We start from the raw sequence: 21,906 nt of genomic DNA on the forward strand, positions 1-21,906 counted from the left end.
ATTAAAAATAACCTGATGTCTGCCGTACTGCTCACAAGTAGCACAGGGGGCTTAGGTAATAGTACTCCTAGTTTTAACATTAATAGCAAATTGTTGAGGTGGTGTAACGAACCAGAAGCACATAGTATAATACCTTCAACACCAAATCACCACAAATTCAAACAAAAATTCACTTTGAAACAAGAGATTAAGCACAAATCTACATAAAGAGACAAAAAAAATTCAAACCTATTGAGAAGTAAATCGTCGTAGAGTTGCATACGAGGGCTAGTGTGCGACCTATAATATTGCGTAAATAACATAAATTTATGTAAAACGCTAGCGCTCGTAAATAACATAATTTATGTTATTTACATAAATTAGGAGTAAAAAGTGTCTGTACAACAAACCCTGGGTAGTAAATTTATGTGATTATATACATAAATTTATTCCCATTTGAGTATTTATATGAGTACCCATAATATTGCGTAAATAACATTTTACCACCCAAGGTTTGTTGTACAGACATTTTTTTACTCCTAATTAGCATAAAAAACACTTGTCCTAAACCAACAGTATTCTATCAGACTCAAATGTTTTAGACATAATATTTAAATGACTACCACCCTAGACAACTCCTAACTAGCATAAAAAACACTTGTCCTAAAACAACAGTATTCTATCAGACTCAAATATTTTAGACATAACAATTTAAACTTTAAAAAAGTTTAAAAACTTATAAATTAAATTTTGAATTATATTCTATTCAATTTTTTGAGATTGGAACATTATTTTTGAAACTACTGGGACATAATGTATTTTAAAATTTTCCAAAAAACTCAAAATTTTTTATGAATTTCTAATAACCCTCAAAAAATTAAAGAACCTTTTATATTTTTAGAAATTACAATTTATCTTATAATATATAATTATTCGGTGAAGACACTTTTATCATAAAAAGAGAGAAATAAGAATTGAGGGTGAAAATACGGAAAAATAATATGTATTTTATATAATTTAAATATTTTGGTTGCTGGGCAAAAACAGGCTGGCTTGGAACTTGATAATCATAGGAGTTTGGACCAGCCAGAGGATATCTCTCAGGCATTCCTCCATATATTGCCCTGTCAAATTGCTCGCAAGTGCAGGACACATCAGAAAACAGGCAGAACAAGCTTATGAGGAGCTGTCTTGCCACTTTGAGAAAGAAATCCACGGTATCCTCAGTTTGCTCATTGTTTCTTGGAGTGTTGACCCCTTTTCTTGTCAGACTTCGACCTCTCCAGTTGTTCAATCCTTTTTTGAAGTGGATCAAGACGATAGTCAGGTTCAACCTTGTACTCTTGGACACAACTAACTACAGCTTTCAAAGTAGCAAGTTCCTGTGCATTTACATCAATCTGTATTGAAAAGAAAATTCTCATTTAGCATTTAGCTACAAAGGAATTTCCAAGCATCACTCACTTATTATGCTTTAGTATGAAAATTAACCTGTGCACTAGTATCTCCACCTGAACTCACACCTTTTCCTTGTGAGTTTCTCTTTCAATTCTTTAAGTATGTCTTCAAGAGGGAACAGGGGCAAAGCTTTCAGTAAGCTGGAAGGCATGAATGAAATGTACGGCATCAATTTGTTTCCCGCTGTTAACCGAGGACTCAACAAACCCTGTACAGAGAGTGAGGCTAGATGATTAGCAAATTTCACATCAAATTATTTCTCCAAGTTATGCCAAGTAGCAATGGATATAACACCTAACTAATTACTCGTTAATAGCAAGCTTACGGTAGTATCGAAGAGCAACCAATACCCTTTCATAGCCTAGAGAACCAAATAGCAGCAAACCATATCTGTAACCATATAACACCTAATTAATTAGTAGTTAGTAACATAATCAAATTCCAGGCAAGAAAATCCAGAGAATATTAAAATGACAGTCTAGGGAATTTGTGTCCACACGCCTAGTTGCCAGCCTGAGATAAACCCAACCTGAAAACACACTGAATAACATTTAAAAAAAGAGGCACTTCAACATTGTGTAATAGAGAACTACAGAGCATAGACCATGACCGTAAATTGCAGAAAGTTAGCCAAATAGTTCAGAAGGCACCATGAAGTGTTTCCTTGAAACTATTAAACTACTATAAAGAACACCATAGGAAAAAGTTCCAAGATTAGGCATATCGTGAAGATTAGGCAAACAATAAGCCCTAGAAATGGAGTTAATTTCCTCTGGAAGCTTTATTAAATTTGCCCAACCATCACTCATCCCTTTACCATATGAGAAAGGGACATGGGGACATAAAGGGTATCTCATCAACATGTTCTGACCTAATATTACAAGCTCGGGGATTTTGTACTTACATTACCTTTTTTGCAACAACATTTCAACCTTCAACTTTCAATCGCTTATGAGGTCTTTCATCATTTTTGTCCACTCTTGCATCTTTTCTCCAATCATCATTTTTGTGATACAATAAAGTTATTCCACATTTTTTCACTGGGCTTCAAACCACACTATTCTTAGTTGTCTGTTCAACGAAGAACTCTACACCACCCTGGCTATTCAAATTGAGTGGAGGAAATTTCCCAGGCATCTCAGTGCAATTATAAGTTATGAATATATTATCTGATTCAATAACGTTCTCACCTTCAGGAGACCCAGGCCAAAATTTTAATGAGTCCACTAACGTATCATGGGAAATAATCTCTCCATTAATAATCAGGTGAAATCCGACTTGGAAATATCTAGGTTTTTGATAGCCTTGTGATGATACAACACACAAAACGAAACCAAATAAGTTATCATTAACCCAACCTTCTGGGAATGCAACAGTAGAGCCAGAATGTTGGAAGTCAATCATCACAAGGATAGCTATGGAAGGGAATGCAACAGACTTCAGACAAGTATAAGAACAGACAAAAGGCTATGCAAAATATTCGTTTCAAAAAGCTCAGAAACATGACACATAATTTCAGAATTGCATGTTATTAACTGTTAAAAATTCCTATGAAAGCAATGTGAGAATTTTGGAAACTGTCAAACTCTGGCTTTTAGACAATTGAAATTTATACATCAATAGCTGCCTATTTCCTATGAAAGCAATGCGAGAATGAAAGAAGATGGTACAGAAAAAGAATTTGAGATCTTGAGCGGTGAAAAACTGAGAATTTTAATTTTTGCATTATTTCAAAAAGCATAATCTACTAAAGACATGAAACACAGAAAACTATTGACAGTAACAACATCCAAAGCTACTAAAGCCATCTGCACAACTAACAACTTAAGGAAAATCAATTCTTCTGTAATTGATGATATTCATACCAGAAAACATTTGTAGCACCTTGGACAAGAGCAGATGAGTATCGCAGGAGTACTTCATTGTTAATTTGAACTTCAAATAGTGCAACAAAGATACAACAATACAGCTCAACAAATAGGAGCATCAAGGGAATGGAACAAGTTGCAATCGTCTATGAAAATCTAAATTGACCAAATAGGTAATTAGTATTTTTAACAGGACAATATACTACCCACTCTTTCGTTTATGCAAAGAATCCATAGAACTAATAAACGATAACAAAACCTCGTATGGACATTTATCTAAACCACTAGGCAAATAAAATTCGTGATACAACAAAGAAGCCCAAGCAATAAAATTTAACACTATAACAACCATATAATCTAATGTTAAATATACAAATAAACAAGACAGAACTCAATAGGGTCATAATATTAAGTCTATGAAATAAATATAGAATAAGTCCAAACATTATGATGAATGACTGCACACTAGAAGTGCAGATCCAAAAAAGTAAAGGAAAGAAAAGGAAGAGAACAGAAAAGATGTTCTTTCAACCAATTTGTCTGTCAATTGAAAGGTTGCTAAATCATATATCAATAAAAAGAATATTCATTACAGCCATTCACTAAGGAGCAATGGAGATCACACCAAAACAAAAGCATTGAAAAGGTAATAACTTAGCACATCAACGAGAGAGTTTGTCTTAGTCAGGGAAGGAAAAATCATACCAAAGTTTGATGAAGACAAACGGTTCGATGCACTAACGAATTGAAGACAAGTTATGGAGAGTTCACTAAGATTTTGAGTGCCTTAGAGGAGATGAGTTGAGAAGCTGGAGAGAAGACGAGTTTGAATGCCGGAGAGCCGACGACTTTCTGACGCCAGACTACAGAGGAGATATATATATATTAGGGTTTTTGACTTGGAAACGTATTTGGATTTTTCAAATTTAAGAGGTGGGAATTTGATATTTGACTAAACCTTGGGTAGTGTTAACTCTTTTGGCAAAAATTTTGTTAAGGACATATAAAAATTTAGGTCAAAGAAAATACACATTTATAGGGGTTGAAAAACTCAAATATTCAACTATTGATTAACTTCTGTTAAAATTTTTTGTTTTAAGTAAAAATAAAATCATCATTTTATTAATAATATTAAAAATATATATAAAATTAATTATATTTTCTCTTAAGTTTTAAAAACTAATAATTTTACTTTTATGTAAAATTTTATAATTTTCAAAAGCAACATTCCCCTCCTCTCCCTCCCCCAAAATCTAGGGTTTATTTTCTTTCCCACTTTGGCCACCATCTCCACCCATCGACGATGAAGCTTTTAGCCCAAAAAACGTCGGCCACCAAATCTTCATCTTTTCTGTGAGAAGAAGACTCAATGAATCATCGATTCATTTGGAATAGATAAAAATGCGCCTTTGTTGACTCTTTTTTCACATAGAAGAGATGAAGATCTAGTGGCCGACATTTTGTGGGTTGAAAGCGTTGTTGTCAATGGTCAAAGATGGTGGTTGGAGAGGAAAAGAAATTAAACCCTAAGTCTGGCCCCAGGAAGGGGAGGAATATTACTTTGAAAAGTTAGAAAACTTTAGACAAGATAAAAGTTATTAGTTTTTAAAACTTAGAAACATATAATAAATTTAATATTATTGATAAAATGACGATTTTACTCTTATTTTTAACAAAAAATTTTAACGAAAGTTAGTCAATAGATAGGTATTTGGATTTTTCAAACTACACTAGTGTGTATTTGTCTTTGTGTTAAAACTTGGGCGGGAAATCGTCCTTTGGCCAAAAATTTATTAACTACAGCATTTTCACGTCAATAAAATTATTTGTACTCATTTTAACTACATAAATAAATATATTTATATGTGTCATCATGCAATTGAATGATACTGAATCAAAGATAAAATAATATTTAATTATATGATTACATACATAAATTTATACCCATTTGAGTATTTAAAATAATACTGCATAAATAACATTTTATCACCTAAGGTTTATTGTATAGATACTTTTTTACTTCTAATTAGCATAAAAAACACTTTTCCTAAAATAACAACATTCTATCTGACTCAAACGTTTTAAATATAATAATTTAAACTTTAAAAAAGTTTTAAAACTCACAAATTAATCTTTGAATTGTATTCAATTCAATTCATTGAGATTGTAATATTATTTTTAAAACTATTAGGAAATAATATATTTTAAAATTTTCCAAAAGACTCAAAACTTTTTATGAATTTCTAATAACCCTAAAAAATTAAAGAACCCTTTATATTTTCAGAAATTACAGTTTATCTTATAATATACAATTATACGAGAAAAAGACTTTTGTTATAAAAAGAGGGAAATAAAGAATGAGAGTGAAAATACAAAGAAATAATATGTTTCTTATATAATTTAGAGTATTATTTTTAATTTTTTGTTAATATAGTGTGGTATGATATTTTGAAAAATAAAATAATAGGGATAAAATGACAATTCTACTTTTTAATCATATTGTTTCAATAAAAAATTTAATTTTGTGTTAGAAAATATTATTTATGCTTGATTTTGGATGAAGAAATGTTATTTATGTTAATTAGGGGTGAAGAAGTGTTTTACAGCCAAACATGGGTGGGAAAATGCCATTCACTCACAAATAAATTCTGTGCACATTCACTTAGGTTGCACACAAATCTTGCATTTGATAACTACATCTTGGGGATAAAAAAGCATATTCTTTGATCATTTGGTTGCTCAGCAAAAACAGGCTGGCTAGGAACTTGATAATCATAAGAGTTTGGACCAGCCAGAGGACATGTCTCAGGCATTCCTCCATATGCTGCCCTGTCAAAGAAAATGTTGCATTTTGCTCGCAAGGGCCCGACACATCAGAAAGCAGGCAGAACACGCCTACGAAGAGCTGCCTTGCCACTGTAAGAAAGAAATCCACTGTATCCTCAGTTTGCTCTTTGTTTCTTGGAGTGTTGACGTCTCCCAAAATCTCCACCCCTTTTCTTATCAGATTTCAACCTCTCCAGTTGTTCAATCCTTTTCTGAACTGGATCGAGAGGATTGTCAGGTTCAAGCCTGTACTCTTGGACACAACTAACTACAGCTGTCAAAGCAGCAAGTTCCTGTGCATTTACATCAATCTGTATTGAAAAGAAAATTCTCATTTAGCATATAGTTACAAAGGAATTTCCAAGCATCACTCACTCATTATGCTTTAGTATGAAAATTAACCTGTGCACTAGTATCTCCACCCGAACTCACACCCTTTCCCTGTGAGTTTCTGCTTCAGTTCTTTAAGTATGTCTTCGAGAGGGGAACAGGGGGAAAGCTTTCAGTAAGATGAAAGGCATGAATGAAATGTACGGCATCAATTTGTTTCCTGCTGTTAACCGAGGACTCTAACAACCCCTGTACAGAGAGTGAGGCTAGATGATTAGCAAATTTCACATCAAATTATTTCTCCAAGTTATGCCAAGCAGCAATGGATATAACACCTAATTAATTGCTAGTTAATAGCAAGCTTACAGCAGTATCGAACAGCAACCAATACCCTTTCATAGCCTAGAGAACCAAATAGCAGCAAAACATCTCTGTAACCATACAACACCTAATTAAGTAGTAGTTAGTAACATAATCCAATTCCAGGCAAGAAAATCCAGAGAATATTAAAATGACAGTCAAGGGAATTTGTGTCCACACGCTTAGTTGCCAGTCTGAGATAAAGCCAACCCAACAACACACTGAATAACATTTAAAAAAAAGGCACTTCAACATTCTGTAATAGAGAACTATAAAGCATAGACCACGAATGTAAATTGCAGAAAGCTAGCCAAATAGTTCAGAAGGCAACATGAAGTAAAGTTTACCTTGAAACTATTAAACAACTATGCAGTAAGCCACATCATCTGTAAAGAATACCATAGGAAAAAGCTCCAAGATTAGACATGGGGACATAATGGGGATCTTATCGACATGTTCTGACCTAATATTATAAGTTTAGGGATTTTGTACTTACATTACCTTTTCTGTAACAACATTTCAACCTTCAAGTTTCCACCACTCGAGATCTTTCTTCATTTTTGTCCACTTAACTCTTCTCAAACCATCATTTTTGGCATATAACAAAGTCACTCCACATTTTTTCACTTGATTTCGAACCTCACCATTCTTAGTTGCATGTTCAACGAAGAACTCAATACCACCTTGGCTATTCAAATTGAGTGTAGAAAATGCCTCAAACATATGAAGGCATTGAAAACCTATGACTACATGATCTAATTCAATAACTTCCTCTCCTTTAGGAAATTTAAGACAAACAGGCCATGAGTCAATCAGATAATCAGAAAAAATCATCTTTCCATTAACAATCAGGCGAAATCCAACATTTAGTTTATCGTCTTGTGATGATACAACAACACATATAATGAAACCAATTAAGTTATCTTTGGCCCAACCTTCTGGAAACTTTATAAAAGATTCATTACTTTTTAAGTCAAAAAACTTTGGAATTCTGCCTCCAGGGTAAACAATCTTCGCCGTTTGCAGTTCATACTTGATATCCTGCATGTACATTAGTAGTCTATTTAATACTGTATATTTTAATATTATGTTGTAAGAAACTCGATATTCATAAATCAACAGTCCAAGTAAGATTTTCAGATAGAAAATATTTTAATTAAAAAATTATCAACTTTGTCTTAGATTAAGACTACATAGTATTTCATTTTATCAAATAAAACTAATTAAATATATTAACTATTTAGTTAACAATAGTAAATTTATATGTATAAAAATATTATACAATAAGAAAGCTATATTTTAAATGTAATTTTGTATAATATAATTTAAAGTTAAGATATGATGAGAATAGTAAATTTAATAGTATGGTGAGAATAAAAGTGTGAGAACTACAAATTAGTGGATCTGTTTATAATTGTGAAGAATATTGTGGTGTTAGAATAGTTTTCATAATTTGATGGACATGATTTATGTTTCTAAAAAAAATAGTGGCTTTTGGTTAATAATGTAAAATAGTGAGTTTCAACCGAAACAGATTGTTCCATAATAAAAAAATAGAGTTATAAAAAAAAGTGAAAGTTTCACTTAGGCTTTCAATTTCCTTTCCTATTCTTTATTTTCTGTTTTCTCTTTCATCAAAACCTGTATTCTTCTTTCATCAAATTTGTTCAATGTTTGTTCTGGATAGTTTAATTCAATATAATCTTTAATTCAAAATTATTCTATCACAATATAAAATATTATTTATATGTCAAATAGTAGACTCATTATTGAGTATATATACTTTTATTGTTTTGTCATTACCCTTATAAATATTTCTCCCTTATAAATACTTCTCCTTTAAAATTTTTGTATACATGAGAAACCAATTAATCTTTTCTTTAGATTATATTGAATTAAACTATCCACTAGTTTCATAACCCAATATCATTAGGTGTGTATTGTCTAAAAAATTTTATCAAGATGATGAAAATAAAGGGAGTTATGTTTAAGGAAAGATATTGAGAATAAAGGTGAGTCAACTATTAAAGTTATGTTTAAGGGGAGATGTTGACAATAAAAGTATGAGAAGTGCAAAGTGATGGATTAGTTTGTAATAGTACTTAAGTGTTTGAATCGCAAAGTGGTGAATTTGTTTGTAATGGTACTTAAGTGTTAGAATTACAAAGTGGTGGATTTAATTGTAATTAAATCAAATCGGTGAGTTTTAGCCAAAACTCATTGTTTCATTATAGCACAAACAGGAATAAGAAAACCTAGCCATAGTGTTCAAGCATCAATCTATCTTCATTCCAAATAATCTCTAGATTCTTTTCTAGGTTTCAATCAAAAAAATTAAAGAGAGATGGATTGCCAACATGGCAATTGAATCTTCTATATAAATCCTAGTTGTTGTATGCTTAGATGTTGATAATCAATTAAAATAAATAAATTCTCTCTTTTTGTCTTCTCTCACTTAACCTACTTGATTTTGTATGGTAAATATTATAAATTCCCTTTAAATAATTTAGTATATTATTATGAAATTTGAATTTAATTATTATATATTATATATAAATATAATAGTTTCACCCAAATTATTTTCAATTTAATAAAACTTTAAAAACATAGTGCAATCCAATAAAACGCACCCAAAAAATCTGAAATAGGCAAGACACTATAAAGGTAGGGCTATTTGTTAAGTTTATATAAATTAAAATTTTAATCTACACCTCTTTTACTCTTAAAATGAAATATGTATACTCATATTTAATTTTTAAATCTTTTGAATAAGATATTAAAAGTTATAAAGTTAGAAGATTCAAAATTTATAGAAAATGAATCGACATCTTAAGAAAACAGAAAAAAGTGAGAGAGATAGACTTACAAAGCGGTGACACAACGCATCTGCACTTCTCCCAATAATCAAGGCAAGATTTGTCATATCTAATTTTAATTTGAAACAATTGATGAAGTCACTTGTCCCCAAAAGACAATTCATATCTAGTAAACTTGATATTGATTCAAGAGATATGCAATTCATTGCATGCAGTACTCGTAAACTTCTTGGAAGCTTTGGTAAGTCTTTAAGCCTCTGGCAATTCCTCAACCAAAGATCTCGCAAGTTAGAGAGGTCTTTGATGCTCTCTGGTAGCGTCTGAAAATCGTTTCCGCTAAGATCTAAAGAAAACAGCGACAGTAATTTGCAAATACCGTTGGGTAACACCTCAAGGCGACAATCAATCAGGTATAAGATTGATAGTCTTTGGAAGACAGAGAAATCGACGAGTGGGATACCGAATCGCTTCTGCATGTTGCATCTACTCAAACCTAATGTCTCCAAGTTGATCAAACTTGTAATAAATGGTGGTATTTCTACAAAAGAAATATCCTCCAGTAACAGATGCTCCAGAGTTTGTAAGTTTCCTATGTCATTAGGTAATCTATCAAGTTTGGAACAATTTAAGAGATACAGTTCTTTAAGAGATTTCAACTCACGAATACTATTTGGTAATCTCTCAAGCCTTGAACAATTTTCAAGATTCAACATTTCTAGTCTAAATAAATGCTCTATTGATAGCAATTCTTTAATGGCAGTATTATTTAGATATAACTCTTCAACTGTATCAGGGAGATATTGAATTGTTTCGAGATTTGAGCAACCAGAGAGAAAAACTTGTCGAAGAGATTGGCAACTATCACTAATTGAAAGATTTTTCAAGCTTTTGCATCCTTGTAGATTCAGGATAACAAGTTTATGGAGATTATGGATAGATGAAAAACTCTCAAGCAAATTTGTACAAGTATCAAGTTCTAAGCTCTCAAGATTTGGCATAAGTGACAAATCTGGTATTCTGCGTAGATGCTTAGAGTCACTGAGGTCAATATGTTTCAAATTAACAAGAACCTGTCAAAAAAAAGAAAAAATAATAAAATTAAATGAAGTAAAGCTAGAAACATAACTAATTTACAAAAAAATTACAAGTTAAAGCATACAAAAAAAAAAAGCAATATAAAAGTTAACAAATACCTGGTTACCAGTCCAAAGTTTTTCAACTTTGCTATTAGGCATGTAAAGTGCAACAAGGTTCTTTGGATTAAAATTTGACGGCAATGATTTGTCAGGATATCCATGAAAGCAAAAGTACCTTATCGGATGGAAATCAAATTTAAGTTTCTCAAAACCATGCACCTTTCCATCATTGGAGTTTTCTCTTTTCAACCATCTCAAGATGTGGAGCAATGCAGAGGAATTAGATTCAGGCACATTCTTTCCATGTTCAAACCCATAAAATTTCAAGAATCGTAGGTTTTGCATGTTGTTAAAAGCTTCAGGATCTAAATGCAGCTTTTCTACTTTAGACATATCCAAGCATATGCTTCGAATTGCTCTAGTTCCCTGGTAATCACAAGCATATTGGTAAAAAGTCAATTTGAAATTGCTTAATTACATCAATTCTTAAGTGATTTACTCTCAAATATATTTCTTTTCAGAATATGTAAATAAAAATAATAATAGATGTGTCATTACTGCCCTATACCAAATAATTTAATTCCCAATGATAATTGAAAATAAATATTCTGCTAACAAATATTTTATTATAATTTATGCATAAAATAGAAATAAAAAATTAGTGTTTTGACTCTTACCGTATTATTCTTCAATACTGAAAATATATCCTCATGATCCCACAAATGACTACGTTCGCCAGGATTATCAATTGATTCTTGCCGAACAATTTCTCTACCCATTTGTTCAAGTAAATCATGCATTGTTATGGTGTCAAATGATGTAGTTATGAGACACCTTTCAATGAGAACTTTTATATAAATACGAGGGTTTAAGCCACAAGCTTTCAAGATTGCTTCTACAAAATCTCTTTCACACCCTTTAAAGAAACATGCAATATCCAAAAATACACGCTTATATTCACCATCTAGTCCTTCGTAACTTATTTTTAATACCTTTTGGACATCCCCATAAGGTCTTGTTTTCAACTTTTCTAGTGCACTTTCCCAATCTCCCTTTGTCCTAGTGAATAAAAAGGAACCTAAAACTTCAAGAGCTAGTGGAAGACCTTCAACATAAGCTACCACTTCATATGATAGCTTTGTATAATCTGCTGTTGGAGAGTTTCCTCTAAAGGCATGTAGTTCAAAAAGTTGAAAAGCATCATCAGGAGATAACAGTGTCATCTCATGAATGCGATCCACTTCACAATTTTTTAGCACATGTTTATCCCTTGACGTTATAATGATTCGACTGTATGAATCCAACTCACCAAAAATTGCCATTAAACATTGCATTTGCTTTAACTTCGTTACATCATCAAATACAATAAGAACTTTTTTTCTGCTAATAAGACTTCTTCTTGTGAAGGTGAATCTATGATTGGGATGTTCATCCCCTAAAACTGCAGAACTCAATTTTTGGCATAAGTCATTTAATCCCCCACTATTTTCTGATTCTTCTCTAATATTTGAAATGAAGTAAGATTCTTCAAATTGTTTAGAGATTTTTTTAAATATAGCATCAGCAAGAGTAGTTTTTCCTATGCCCCCGATGCCCCAAATTCCTAGCTTACAAACACCCTTTGAACATAATAAATTTTCAATCTCTTCGATTGATGACTCTAGTCCAACTAGGTATTTGGAAGGAATAATTGAGGAGTTGTAATCCAATTTCTTCCATACATCATTGACAAGATCTTTTATCAGCGTTGTCTCATTCCTAAAAGTAAAAAATAAATAATTAAATGATATGATACTAAAATTAAATGACTAAAAACGAAATAAAGAAATATAACATAATCATTGAATACAAATTTTTAAAATGTAAGATTGGCATGAAGAATAACTACATCACGACATGAACTCAAGTTCATTTCTCAGTGGCACAAAATTTTTGATTCAAATATAATTTGATCATCATTTTCTAAATCCTAAAAACCTGTAAAACTTATCAATGCTAAAATTCAATTCAATTCTCGGAAAAAATGAAATAATCAGTAAGTATGTATTCAATAATACATCATATTTAGATAGTAATTAGCTGTCATTCAAAAAGGTAAAACTGACCGTTCGTCTCAATTGATAGTGTTTGTGTTAAGTCTTTCTGTGTTTTGGGTCAAAAGACACACAACAAGAACCCAACCAAAATTAGCATAGTATAAAATATAATATCAAACTTCTAATTGATTATTATTTTGACCATCTGAATCTGTTTCCAGTAAATCTGGAAAAGATAATAAAAATAGAAAACAGATGGAACTGCTGTGTGTAAGATTATTCCATTAAAATTGGTAATTTGTAGCTTCAAAGTACTTACCAAAAAAAAAGATTATTACATAAAAAAATTTGCAGTTACCTAGAGTTCTTTGAATCATAACCAGAAATGTTGGCTGCATCCCTCAAAGCAGTCCTCCATCTCTGCAACATCTCTGAATCATCCATAAAACGCTTTTCAAGCTCAGCAAATGCTTCCCCAAAAACCCCAGTTTGATTCCTGACATGAGATGGATCTACGTCATAGAAGACTGGTATTACGATCTGATCATACGTGTTCTTACATTTAACAATCTCCTCAAGTTCTTTGAGACACCATCTGGAGGAAGCGTAGCGTTTAGAGAAAATGATAACCGAGATCTTTGAATGTTCAATTGCCTTCAAAAGAGAGGGAGAAATTTCTTCTCCTCTATTAAGCTTATCATCAATGAAAGTTTTAATCTTTTTCTTACAAAAGGCTTCATACAGATGGCTGGTAAAGTTTTGCCGGGTGTCCTCACCATGGAAACTAAGGAAAACCTCGTACTCTAATTTAGGAGTATTGGAAGAAGAAGAAGAGGAAGCCATTAACTGCTGCAAATGATGAGAGGTACTTCGCATAAACAAGGAAGGCTAAACTAAAACATCAGCTAATTGAGTAATTGAACTATATTCCAATATATCTAAGTCTTTTTCATCTCTTTTCCGGGAAGATGGTCGGCCTTTTTCTTCTTTGCTTTATCTGGTTTCCAGGAACATGCCCTGTCTTTCGTCCTTTTGACTTGGACTTTTAGACCTGTGAACATTACGCTACCCTTTGATTTCAAGCAAGTTGCCCTGCCTTTTTGCTTTTTACTGTTTTTCGGGCGCACCTAAGTTTTAAAGAAATGATGCATTTTTATCCATAAGTTTTAAAAAGCATAAATTTTCACTCATCACCCATTTTTATTAATAATCTGTTAAGTTTTTTTTTTAAATGGTTATTTTATTTTTTTATTAAAATTACAAAATTACTATAATTTATTAATAATCTTAATAAATTACAATGTATCCCATAAACTTATGAAAAAGGAAAATAAAAAAAATAAGAGAGAAAGTTAAAAATAAAGAGAATAGGAGGAAAAATTTTACCAGTATTTTGAAATAAATTTACATACAATATATAGTCATTCTCCAATCAATCATAATGACTAAATCGTTATTAACATTTATCGGTATTTCACGATCAAATATCTTTTTGTACTCTAAAAACAGAAAATTTTGTAAAACATATAATTTTACATAACAACATATGGAGTATAAAGACAGTTGTCTTATAATATTTATGTAACAATATTATATGAATACCTCAAAAACATAAACCCTAAATATATACTTTTAAAGACTAAGTCCTTATCAACATACACCAATACAGTGACTAAAACATAACCTAATTGAGTAATTGAACTAAATTCCATAATATTTGAATCTTTTTCATTTCTTTTCCAGGAAGATGGCCTGCCTTTCTCTTTTTTGTTTTATCTGCTTTCCCGGAAGATGCTCTGTGTTTCGTCTTTTTCACATGGACTTTTTGACCCGTGAACATTACGCTGCTTTTTGATTTCCACATGCATTATATTTCCAAGCAAGTTACCTTGCCTTTTTCTTTTTTAGCTAAATGCACAAGTTTTAAAGAAATACTCTTTTAGTCCTCTAAGTTTTAAAAAACTAAAGTCTCATCTGTCATTCATTTCTGATAGTAATCTGCTAAGTTTTCTTTGAAATAATTGTTTTACATTTTCATTAAAATTACAAAATTATTATCAACACTTAATATAGAAGTCAAACTACTAATATATTATTAACAATTTAAAAATTTATCTCTTAGGCTTTTATAAAATATTAAAATTATAACTAATTTTAAAATATTATATTTTCATTTTTAAAATTATTTAAGAACATATTAATGATTTTATTGCTCCTTCACTTGAGGTAATTCTTTAGCAGAAATAGATGTCGAATGAAAATTCAACTTTTTGTAATATACAATGTGAAAATATATAGTTTCAACCAACCTTGGGTGGAAATTTATTGTCTGTATACATATACTTGTAGCTTATCATGTTTTTAAAATCTTTATTAGAAAATTAATAAAGATAACAAAGCCTAGATAGATTCAATTATCACTTTATTTTTTTAATAGATCAAAAAATTTTCATTAAAATAATTAAAGTTGTTATCCCCAAAATAATATTAAAAAAATTATATTTAAGTTAATAGTTAGAAATTTTGAATAATCAAAATTTTCTTTTGAAGGACTTCTTAAAAAGTATAATTTACGTTGTTGAGGTATCTACAAAATTAGTAAATTTTTTTCTCTTATTCTTCTTTTATCCCTTTGTCTTTGTAAAAATATTTTTCCCTTGTATATTAAATAAAATATCGCTATCACACTCAATTTTAAAAGAAACTTATTTGATCAATTGACATAAAATATGCAGTCATTTTCCCATTAATTACAATGACTAAATTTTTGTTAACATACATCGGTATTCTTTAAATGTCATTTATTGCATTCTCACCACAATTTGACATGTGGCCCTTTTTAAATGCCAGATATTGACGTTGCATATTTTTAGCAAGTCTTCTTTCGTGCACCCCTTAATTTCAAAAATTACATTAAAGTCCTGTAATTTTGAAAATACTGAGTACCCCTTTACTCTCATCTAAATTAACTAAAGTTTACTATTTTTTATGCATATAATTTTTTTTTTTTAGACTATATAAATTAAGTAGAACACAATTATACGGACAAATCTTTGCTTACCAAAAAAAAAACTCAATTTAATACAAAATTTATTATTATCTCTTATCTTAATAACCTTATATTTACAAATATTTTTTAATCCAACATTTCATTTAAAATTCAATCAACAAGAAATATGATTATTAATTGACAAAAATTATTTATTTTGTAAAAAATAATAGATTTTGTATAGATAAAAAATTTAGATATAAAGAATTTTATAAATACAATCACGTAAATATTCATCATAAATTTTAGAGTTGAATTTTTTTTTTTTATAAAACATATATTTGTTGATTGTATGTGTATAATTCCTAAACTATTTATTAATATAGCTTAACTTTAATAAAAATATAAATTTTATTAAATTATTATTATTAATACATTAATACTTTTAGAATTTGGATTATAAAAGCATAAACCATGAGGAAAAGTTGAGGGGTTTCAAGAAATTTTTAAAACATTAGGTGAATAAAAGAAAGTATGATGATGAGGTGGCGGTGATGTCATTCATTTCTAGCCAAAGACCTTTGGTCCGTCACAGGATTTTTTGTATTAATTAGAGTTGACCACCCCATCAAATATCCACAAATGTTTTGGGTCGGGTGAATTAAATAGATTCGATTGATTATCTATAAGTTTCATTATAACTCTTAATGATGATTTAAACCTCGATGACTTAAACATATTTAAGTTATCGAACTGAATAAATTCAAAATTAAATTAAGTTAGTCATATTAGGCTGCAATTTATTTACCAGGTATTATTATGTTGATGTTACAATAACATCAACATAAATAAAATCTTTTTTAAAATTTTTATTATGTTATATTAATGTTATCAATTCACTCATTCGATATCAATCTATCTACAATGGAGAAAGTATTGAAATAATTATTGATTTATTTTTATTTTTATTTATTAACAACATAAATACGCAATCAAGAATCTATTAATACTCTAAGAATGCAAGATCTTGTAAAATAACAACATATAGAGTACAAAAACTGTTGCCTTGTAAAAATTTACAGGACAATATTGCAGCGGCACCCCAAAAACATAAACCCTAAATATATTCTTTAAGAGATGATAAAAATGAACACCATGCATCAAAAATTGATTTAATTACAAACATAACTTTGTCCAGGTAAAAAGACTATTTATATTTACAATTTCTCAAGACGCTTGCAGCTGCTTCAAAAATGTCGGCAGTTTAAAGCATGACCATTATGTTTATAACAGCAATGTCCAGAGGTACCTCTGATCAGGAAACAAAGTTCCGACAATGATAATCTTCCAGAGATTTTGAGCTTGTTGATTTTTTCGGGTATAAGATTACGCAGGCTCACGAGGACGGGTTGCCCAAATTGAACTCAAAGCTCTAAGACGTTGGAAGTACTCTCCTAGTGCAAGCAAGCCTCGAGCTGCCTGGCGAGTTGTTAGGATACGAGACATCTGCTGTAGTGTTTCTTGGCGAAGATGATCAGCCTGTTCAGGCAAGAGCTTATGAAGTTGGTAACATGTCAAGATGTTCCAAGTAAAAACTAACATAGACCAGATTGTATGAACCCAAAATTTAAAGAACCATGTTATGCTAAGATCCATATTAGACTCGGTAACCACACTTAAGTTTTGCAGAAATGCGAAGCACTCAAGGAAAAATCACGAAAATGATATTTCCTATGAATCATGACTGCAAAAAATAACCAAAATAATGAATTCAATGCCAAGAAGATGGTTTAAAATAAGTGTGATTTGTCTGGTATCACGGGCTTGCAGAATTTCGGCCAAAATAATAACTCAATCATCACCCAGTTATTTTCCATACCAGCTGCATGGTGCTTTTAATAAGCAGTTGGAAGTAGAAGAAAACTTCAATTTCACAGATGAATGCAAATTTAACTCGTTATGAAGTTTCTCAATTTAAATTAGATGTGCTGATAAAGAACTAATTGATGGGTCCGAAAATGGATTACAGAAAGATATCACAAGTTAAGATAGAATGCAATAGAAACATCAGCTATACTTCGGAAGAATCCAGAATAAAGCCATACTTGATCAGGCAATGATGTGGATTCTTACCTGGTTCACAAAGCTAACTAGAGCTTCCAACTTCTCCATTGCAGTAGGTATCCTTGGGATGTAACCTCCTTCTACCAGTTGACCAGCAGCCACAGTTTCAGCAAGAGTCGACTGTAATTTCTCCATGCCTTGAGTTAGAGCATCTTCCGCTTGCTGACATGACTGTCTTAGATTATTAACTTCCATATTTTGTGACTCATTCAAGGTGTCAAGATGAGGACCGAGAACCTATTATCAATTTCAGCTTATGAATCAGTGTTATTCTACCTGTGGTAAAAGACCTTATATAACAATTCAATTAAAAAGAATGTGAGCAAGCAATATTTAAGCGTGTGTCCAAAACTACGGTTTCTCCTTACCATTATCCATAACTACCTTCAATAGTGCAAATTATTTCACTTTATTGAATAAACTGAAATATGAATCACCTTAAGAAGCTCGGAAGGGCGAAATCCTCCTATCCAAAAGAAAAAACGTTCGGCTGCTGTCCTCCACATGTCAGACATTATATAGAAAACATCGGCTTTTGCAGCAGTAGATTTCATGCGGAAAAGTTCAAAATAGTGGCTCAAGCCACCCTCCACTAGTATGTGAAGCTCCAAATCACTAATATGGGCCTGCAAAGCAGACCTCAGTTCACAAATTTGCCTAGTTTGCTCTTCAACCCAGTGTCCATACTCCATCTCAAATGCAGCAATTCCTGCACAAATCTCGGTGAGGACTTTTTATTGAATGCAAGAAGATGAAATAACAAAAAGTTGTGGTTTATAAGCAACATGAACTAGAGGAAATCAAATGTCAAAGAACAGATTCAACACATCAGAGATTATATACATAGCTTCATAACACAACATCATTTTTCATGGAGTTGTCAAGTTTGCAAAGTTCTGGAAACTTGTGCCTATGGATGGCTGGAATCTATTGCCAGGAACATTTTTGAGACATTGATTTATAGACACCTTCGAAAGGACTTCATTGCGGATGAAGAAGTTATGCAGTCTTTCTTACGTACTTTTTGCAAGCACTTGAAATGTGGAATCCAAGTCTCATACCTTACATTTAGAATCCGAACATACCATCACACTCTATAGTCTTGGTACGTCACCATCCGAGTCACACGATTGCAACTGAGAGACATGATGATGACTTTGATACCAAATAATATGAACCTTAAGAGAACCATACTTCAAAGGTTAGCTAGTAAAATTGAAGAGCCCAAAGTCATATAAATCTCACACTAGAAGCCTATACTTTCCAATGTAGGATTCAAATATCATGTTTTACACTTAAAATACTAACAGAAAATTATGCGAACATCGAGGAATCGTGCTTTAAAGGAAACATGATTAATTGATAAATAGCAGAAGCATACCATCAATGGTGGTGGTGGTAAGCTAGTAGTAACAAAATTCCACAAATAGTCTTATTATCATGCACACAGTCCAAGCCTCAAGATTTAGTTACCAAAACAAGCAACTCGAGTCATGCAATTTCAAGAAATAGCAATGTTTGTGAGGAAGGACATCAAAACAAGTTATTCAGCAATACTTTGACAAACTTGGGTTTACAGGTCCACAGAACCCCATCTGACAACCTTCTACTCCACCACCTATATACGAACCCTACAGTGTAGGATTCGTTGTTTTGAATATTTGAATGTAAATAGGAAATAGGTGGGAAAGGGTTCATAGTGTCATAATACCAACTAAGCAAGGAATAGAAATAGTAAATCTCTTTTAGACCTGTTGTTTCACTCGCTCAAGCTCCTGCTCTAACTGAACCAACTTTAATCTACTAGATTCTAGTTGTTGAACATAGGTCTGCAAAACAAATAAAAATTCAATTTAAAGTTCCAAACCACTTGTTACATGTTAGGGAATTTGTTTCAAATCAGAATAGTATATGCTAACATTAGAACACAGAGCAGAATACAAAAGAAAGCCAGAGAAAACAATAGAATAGTATATGCTAACATTAGCAGAATACAAATATACCAGAACACAGAGCTATGACCAAAAGTCCTCACAAACTAATACAAGAACCACCTTCATTGCATTGATACATAAACCACTTTTGAAGGGTGTAATATTTCAAAAGTTTCGGACAACTAGGAAAACATAAAGCAACAATAATTTAAGAGCAGAAACAAGCGTTTGTGAGTCTGCCGAAACCAGAAGATGTAGATAAACATGCAAATAACTAACCTGAACTAGAAAATACAACAGGGAAAAGGAAAAAGGAGGGGGGGGGGGTGTGAGGGTGGGTAGCGAACACGGAGGAGAAAAATAGTTTGTACTCTTATAGTTTTCCGCAGAAATCTTTCAATGAACTAACAAATATGTCTACCCAATACAAAAAGTATTCATACAAATGGCCAGAAACGTGATTGAACTTACCTTATCCAAAGGTTTACTTGCTTCTTGTTCGTACTTGGTAGGAGGCGGTGTGATGAAATATGAGAAAAATAATTCTGAATTTCTCTTCTAATACTTGAATTGATATTACATGGTTTTATATAGTAGATTACAAGAGGAAAAATAGGAAACTAAATCACTCCTAAATCTGGAAAATTGTTTAATCCCTCTATTCAAGGGATTTTAAATTGGGTACTTCCTAATCTAACTTAATCCCTCTATTTAAGGGATTTCCTAATCTTATTTACAACTCATTACTTCCTAATTTATTTACAACTCAACACTCCCCCTCAAGCTGAGGAATAGATGTCTTCCATTCCCAGCTTGAATACAAGATCATGGAATCTCGAACTGTTCAACCCCTTTGTTAGAACATCAGCTAATTGACATTCTGATGGAACATAAGACATACACACTAATCCTTCCTCCAATTTCTCTTTAATGAAATGTCTATCAATTTCAATATGTTTTGTCCTATCATGTTGTATAGGATTATGAGCAATATTGATAGCTGACTTGTTGTCACAATAAAGTTTCATAGGACCTTCCCATTTGACTCTTAAATCATCTAGGATAATCTTCAGCCATAGCAGTTCACACAATCCTTGAGCAATAGCCCTAAATTCTGATTCTGCAGATGATCTTGCCACCACATTTTGCTTCTTACTCCTCCAATTTACCAGATTTCCTCCAAGGAAAATACTATACCCTGTAGTTGATCTTCTATCCACTAGAGAACCTGCATAGTCCGCATCAGTGTAAGCTTCTAAAGTAAGAGTATCGTTCTTCTTGAACAGGATTCCTTTCCCTGAACTGCCTTTTAAGTAATGCAACACCCTGTAAGCAGCTTGAAGATGAGGTTCTCTTGGATCATGCATGAATTGACTAATCACACTCACAGAGTATGCTATGTCTGGCCGAGTGTGAGCAAGGTATATGAGTTTACCAACTAACCTCTGGTACATTCTTTTATCAACAGTTGGTTCTCCTTTAGCATCTCCCAACTTATGGTTGGGATCCATTGGGGTAGGGACTGGCTTACACCCAATCTTTCCTGTTTCTGTTAATAAATCAGTCACGTACTTTTGCTGAGATATGAAGATTCCTTGTGTGGAATATGCCACCTCAATACCGAGGAAGTATTTTAGTTTTCCCAATTCTTTTATCTCAAACTCTCTTACTAGTCTCTGTTTCAATTCATGCTTCTCTTTCTCATTATTCCCAGTTACTATGATGTCATCCACATAGACTAGAAGAGCAGTCACTCCCCCTACAGCTGAATGCTTAATGAAGAGAGTGTGGTCACCTTGGCTTTGTTTGTACCCAGAATCCTTCATAACTTTTGCGAATCTCCCAAACCATGCTCTAGGAGATTGTTTTAATCCGTAAAGAGCCTTTCTTAGCTTGCACACCTTGTTACCTGTGTCTCCCTCAAATCCTGGTGGGATGTTCATGTAGATTTCTTCCTCTAAGTCACCATGGAGAAATGCATTCTTAACGTCATACTGTAGGAGTTGCCAATTGAAGTGGGCAGCCAATGATAACAAAATTCTTACAGTAT

The 21,906-nt window shown here is 32.0% G+C and overlaps 3 protein-coding genes across 7 annotated transcripts in view; all 3 read right to left on the reverse strand.

Annotated features, from left to right (window-relative positions):
* The window catches only part of LOC123199215 (disease resistance protein RPP2B-like), a 69,256-nt gene that overhangs the window by 25,146 nt on the left and 22,204 nt on the right, over window positions 1–21,906 (reverse strand). The window contains exons 7-8 of one of the 3 annotated variants that reach the window (XM_044614134.1): window positions 6,534–6,710; window positions 5,936–6,442 (exon numbers count right to left, since the gene is read on the reverse strand). The exons of 1 other annotated variant lie outside the window; for it this stretch is intronic. The gene's annotated coding sequence lies outside the window, so the exon portion shown is untranslated. Of the gene's footprint in view, window positions 1–1,822; window positions 1,845–5,935; window positions 6,443–6,533; window positions 6,711–21,906 lie in introns of those variants that run through there. One more of the 3 variants, XM_044614136.1, reaches the window with a different exon arrangement.
* Window positions 5,936–13,781, reverse strand: LOC123199216 (disease resistance protein RPP2B-like). 3 transcript variants are annotated; one of them, XM_044614139.1, is made up of 7 exons: window positions 13,168–13,781; window positions 11,451–12,531; window positions 10,831–11,199; window positions 9,688–10,707; window positions 7,323–7,862; window positions 7,169–7,207; window positions 5,936–6,909 (listed from the first exon to the last, which is right to left on the reverse strand). In XM_044614139.1, the coding sequence occupies exons 1-5, from the start codon at window positions 13,683–13,685 to the stop codon at window positions 7,341–7,343; spliced, it is 3,510 nt and encodes a 1,169-aa protein (XP_044470074.1). In that variant the 5' UTR covers window positions 13,686–13,781; the 3' UTR covers window positions 5,936–6,909; window positions 7,169–7,207; window positions 7,323–7,340. The 3 variants fall into 3 exon arrangements, with proteins under 3 accessions (XP_044470074.1, XP_044470073.1, XP_044470072.1); XM_044614138.1 differs by having other exon boundaries at window positions 7,318–7,862; XM_044614137.1 differs by having other exon boundaries at window positions 7,169–7,862.
* On the reverse strand, window positions 16,906–18,631 carry LOC123199230 (transcription factor TGA1-like). The gene is made up of 3 exons (XM_044614159.1): window positions 18,360–18,631; window positions 17,932–18,159; window positions 16,906–17,337 (listed from the first exon to the last, which is right to left on the reverse strand). The coding sequence occupies exons 1-3, from the start codon at window positions 18,612–18,614 to the stop codon at window positions 17,185–17,187; spliced, it is 636 nt and encodes a 211-aa protein (XP_044470094.1). The 5' UTR covers window positions 18,615–18,631; the 3' UTR covers window positions 16,906–17,184.

Source organism: Mangifera indica, chromosome 16 (genome assembly GCF_011075055.1).
Source record: "Mangifera indica cultivar Alphonso chromosome 16, CATAS_Mindica_2.1, whole genome shotgun sequence".
Lineage (NCBI taxonomy): Eukaryota > Viridiplantae > Streptophyta > Magnoliopsida > Sapindales > Anacardiaceae > Mangifera > Mangifera indica.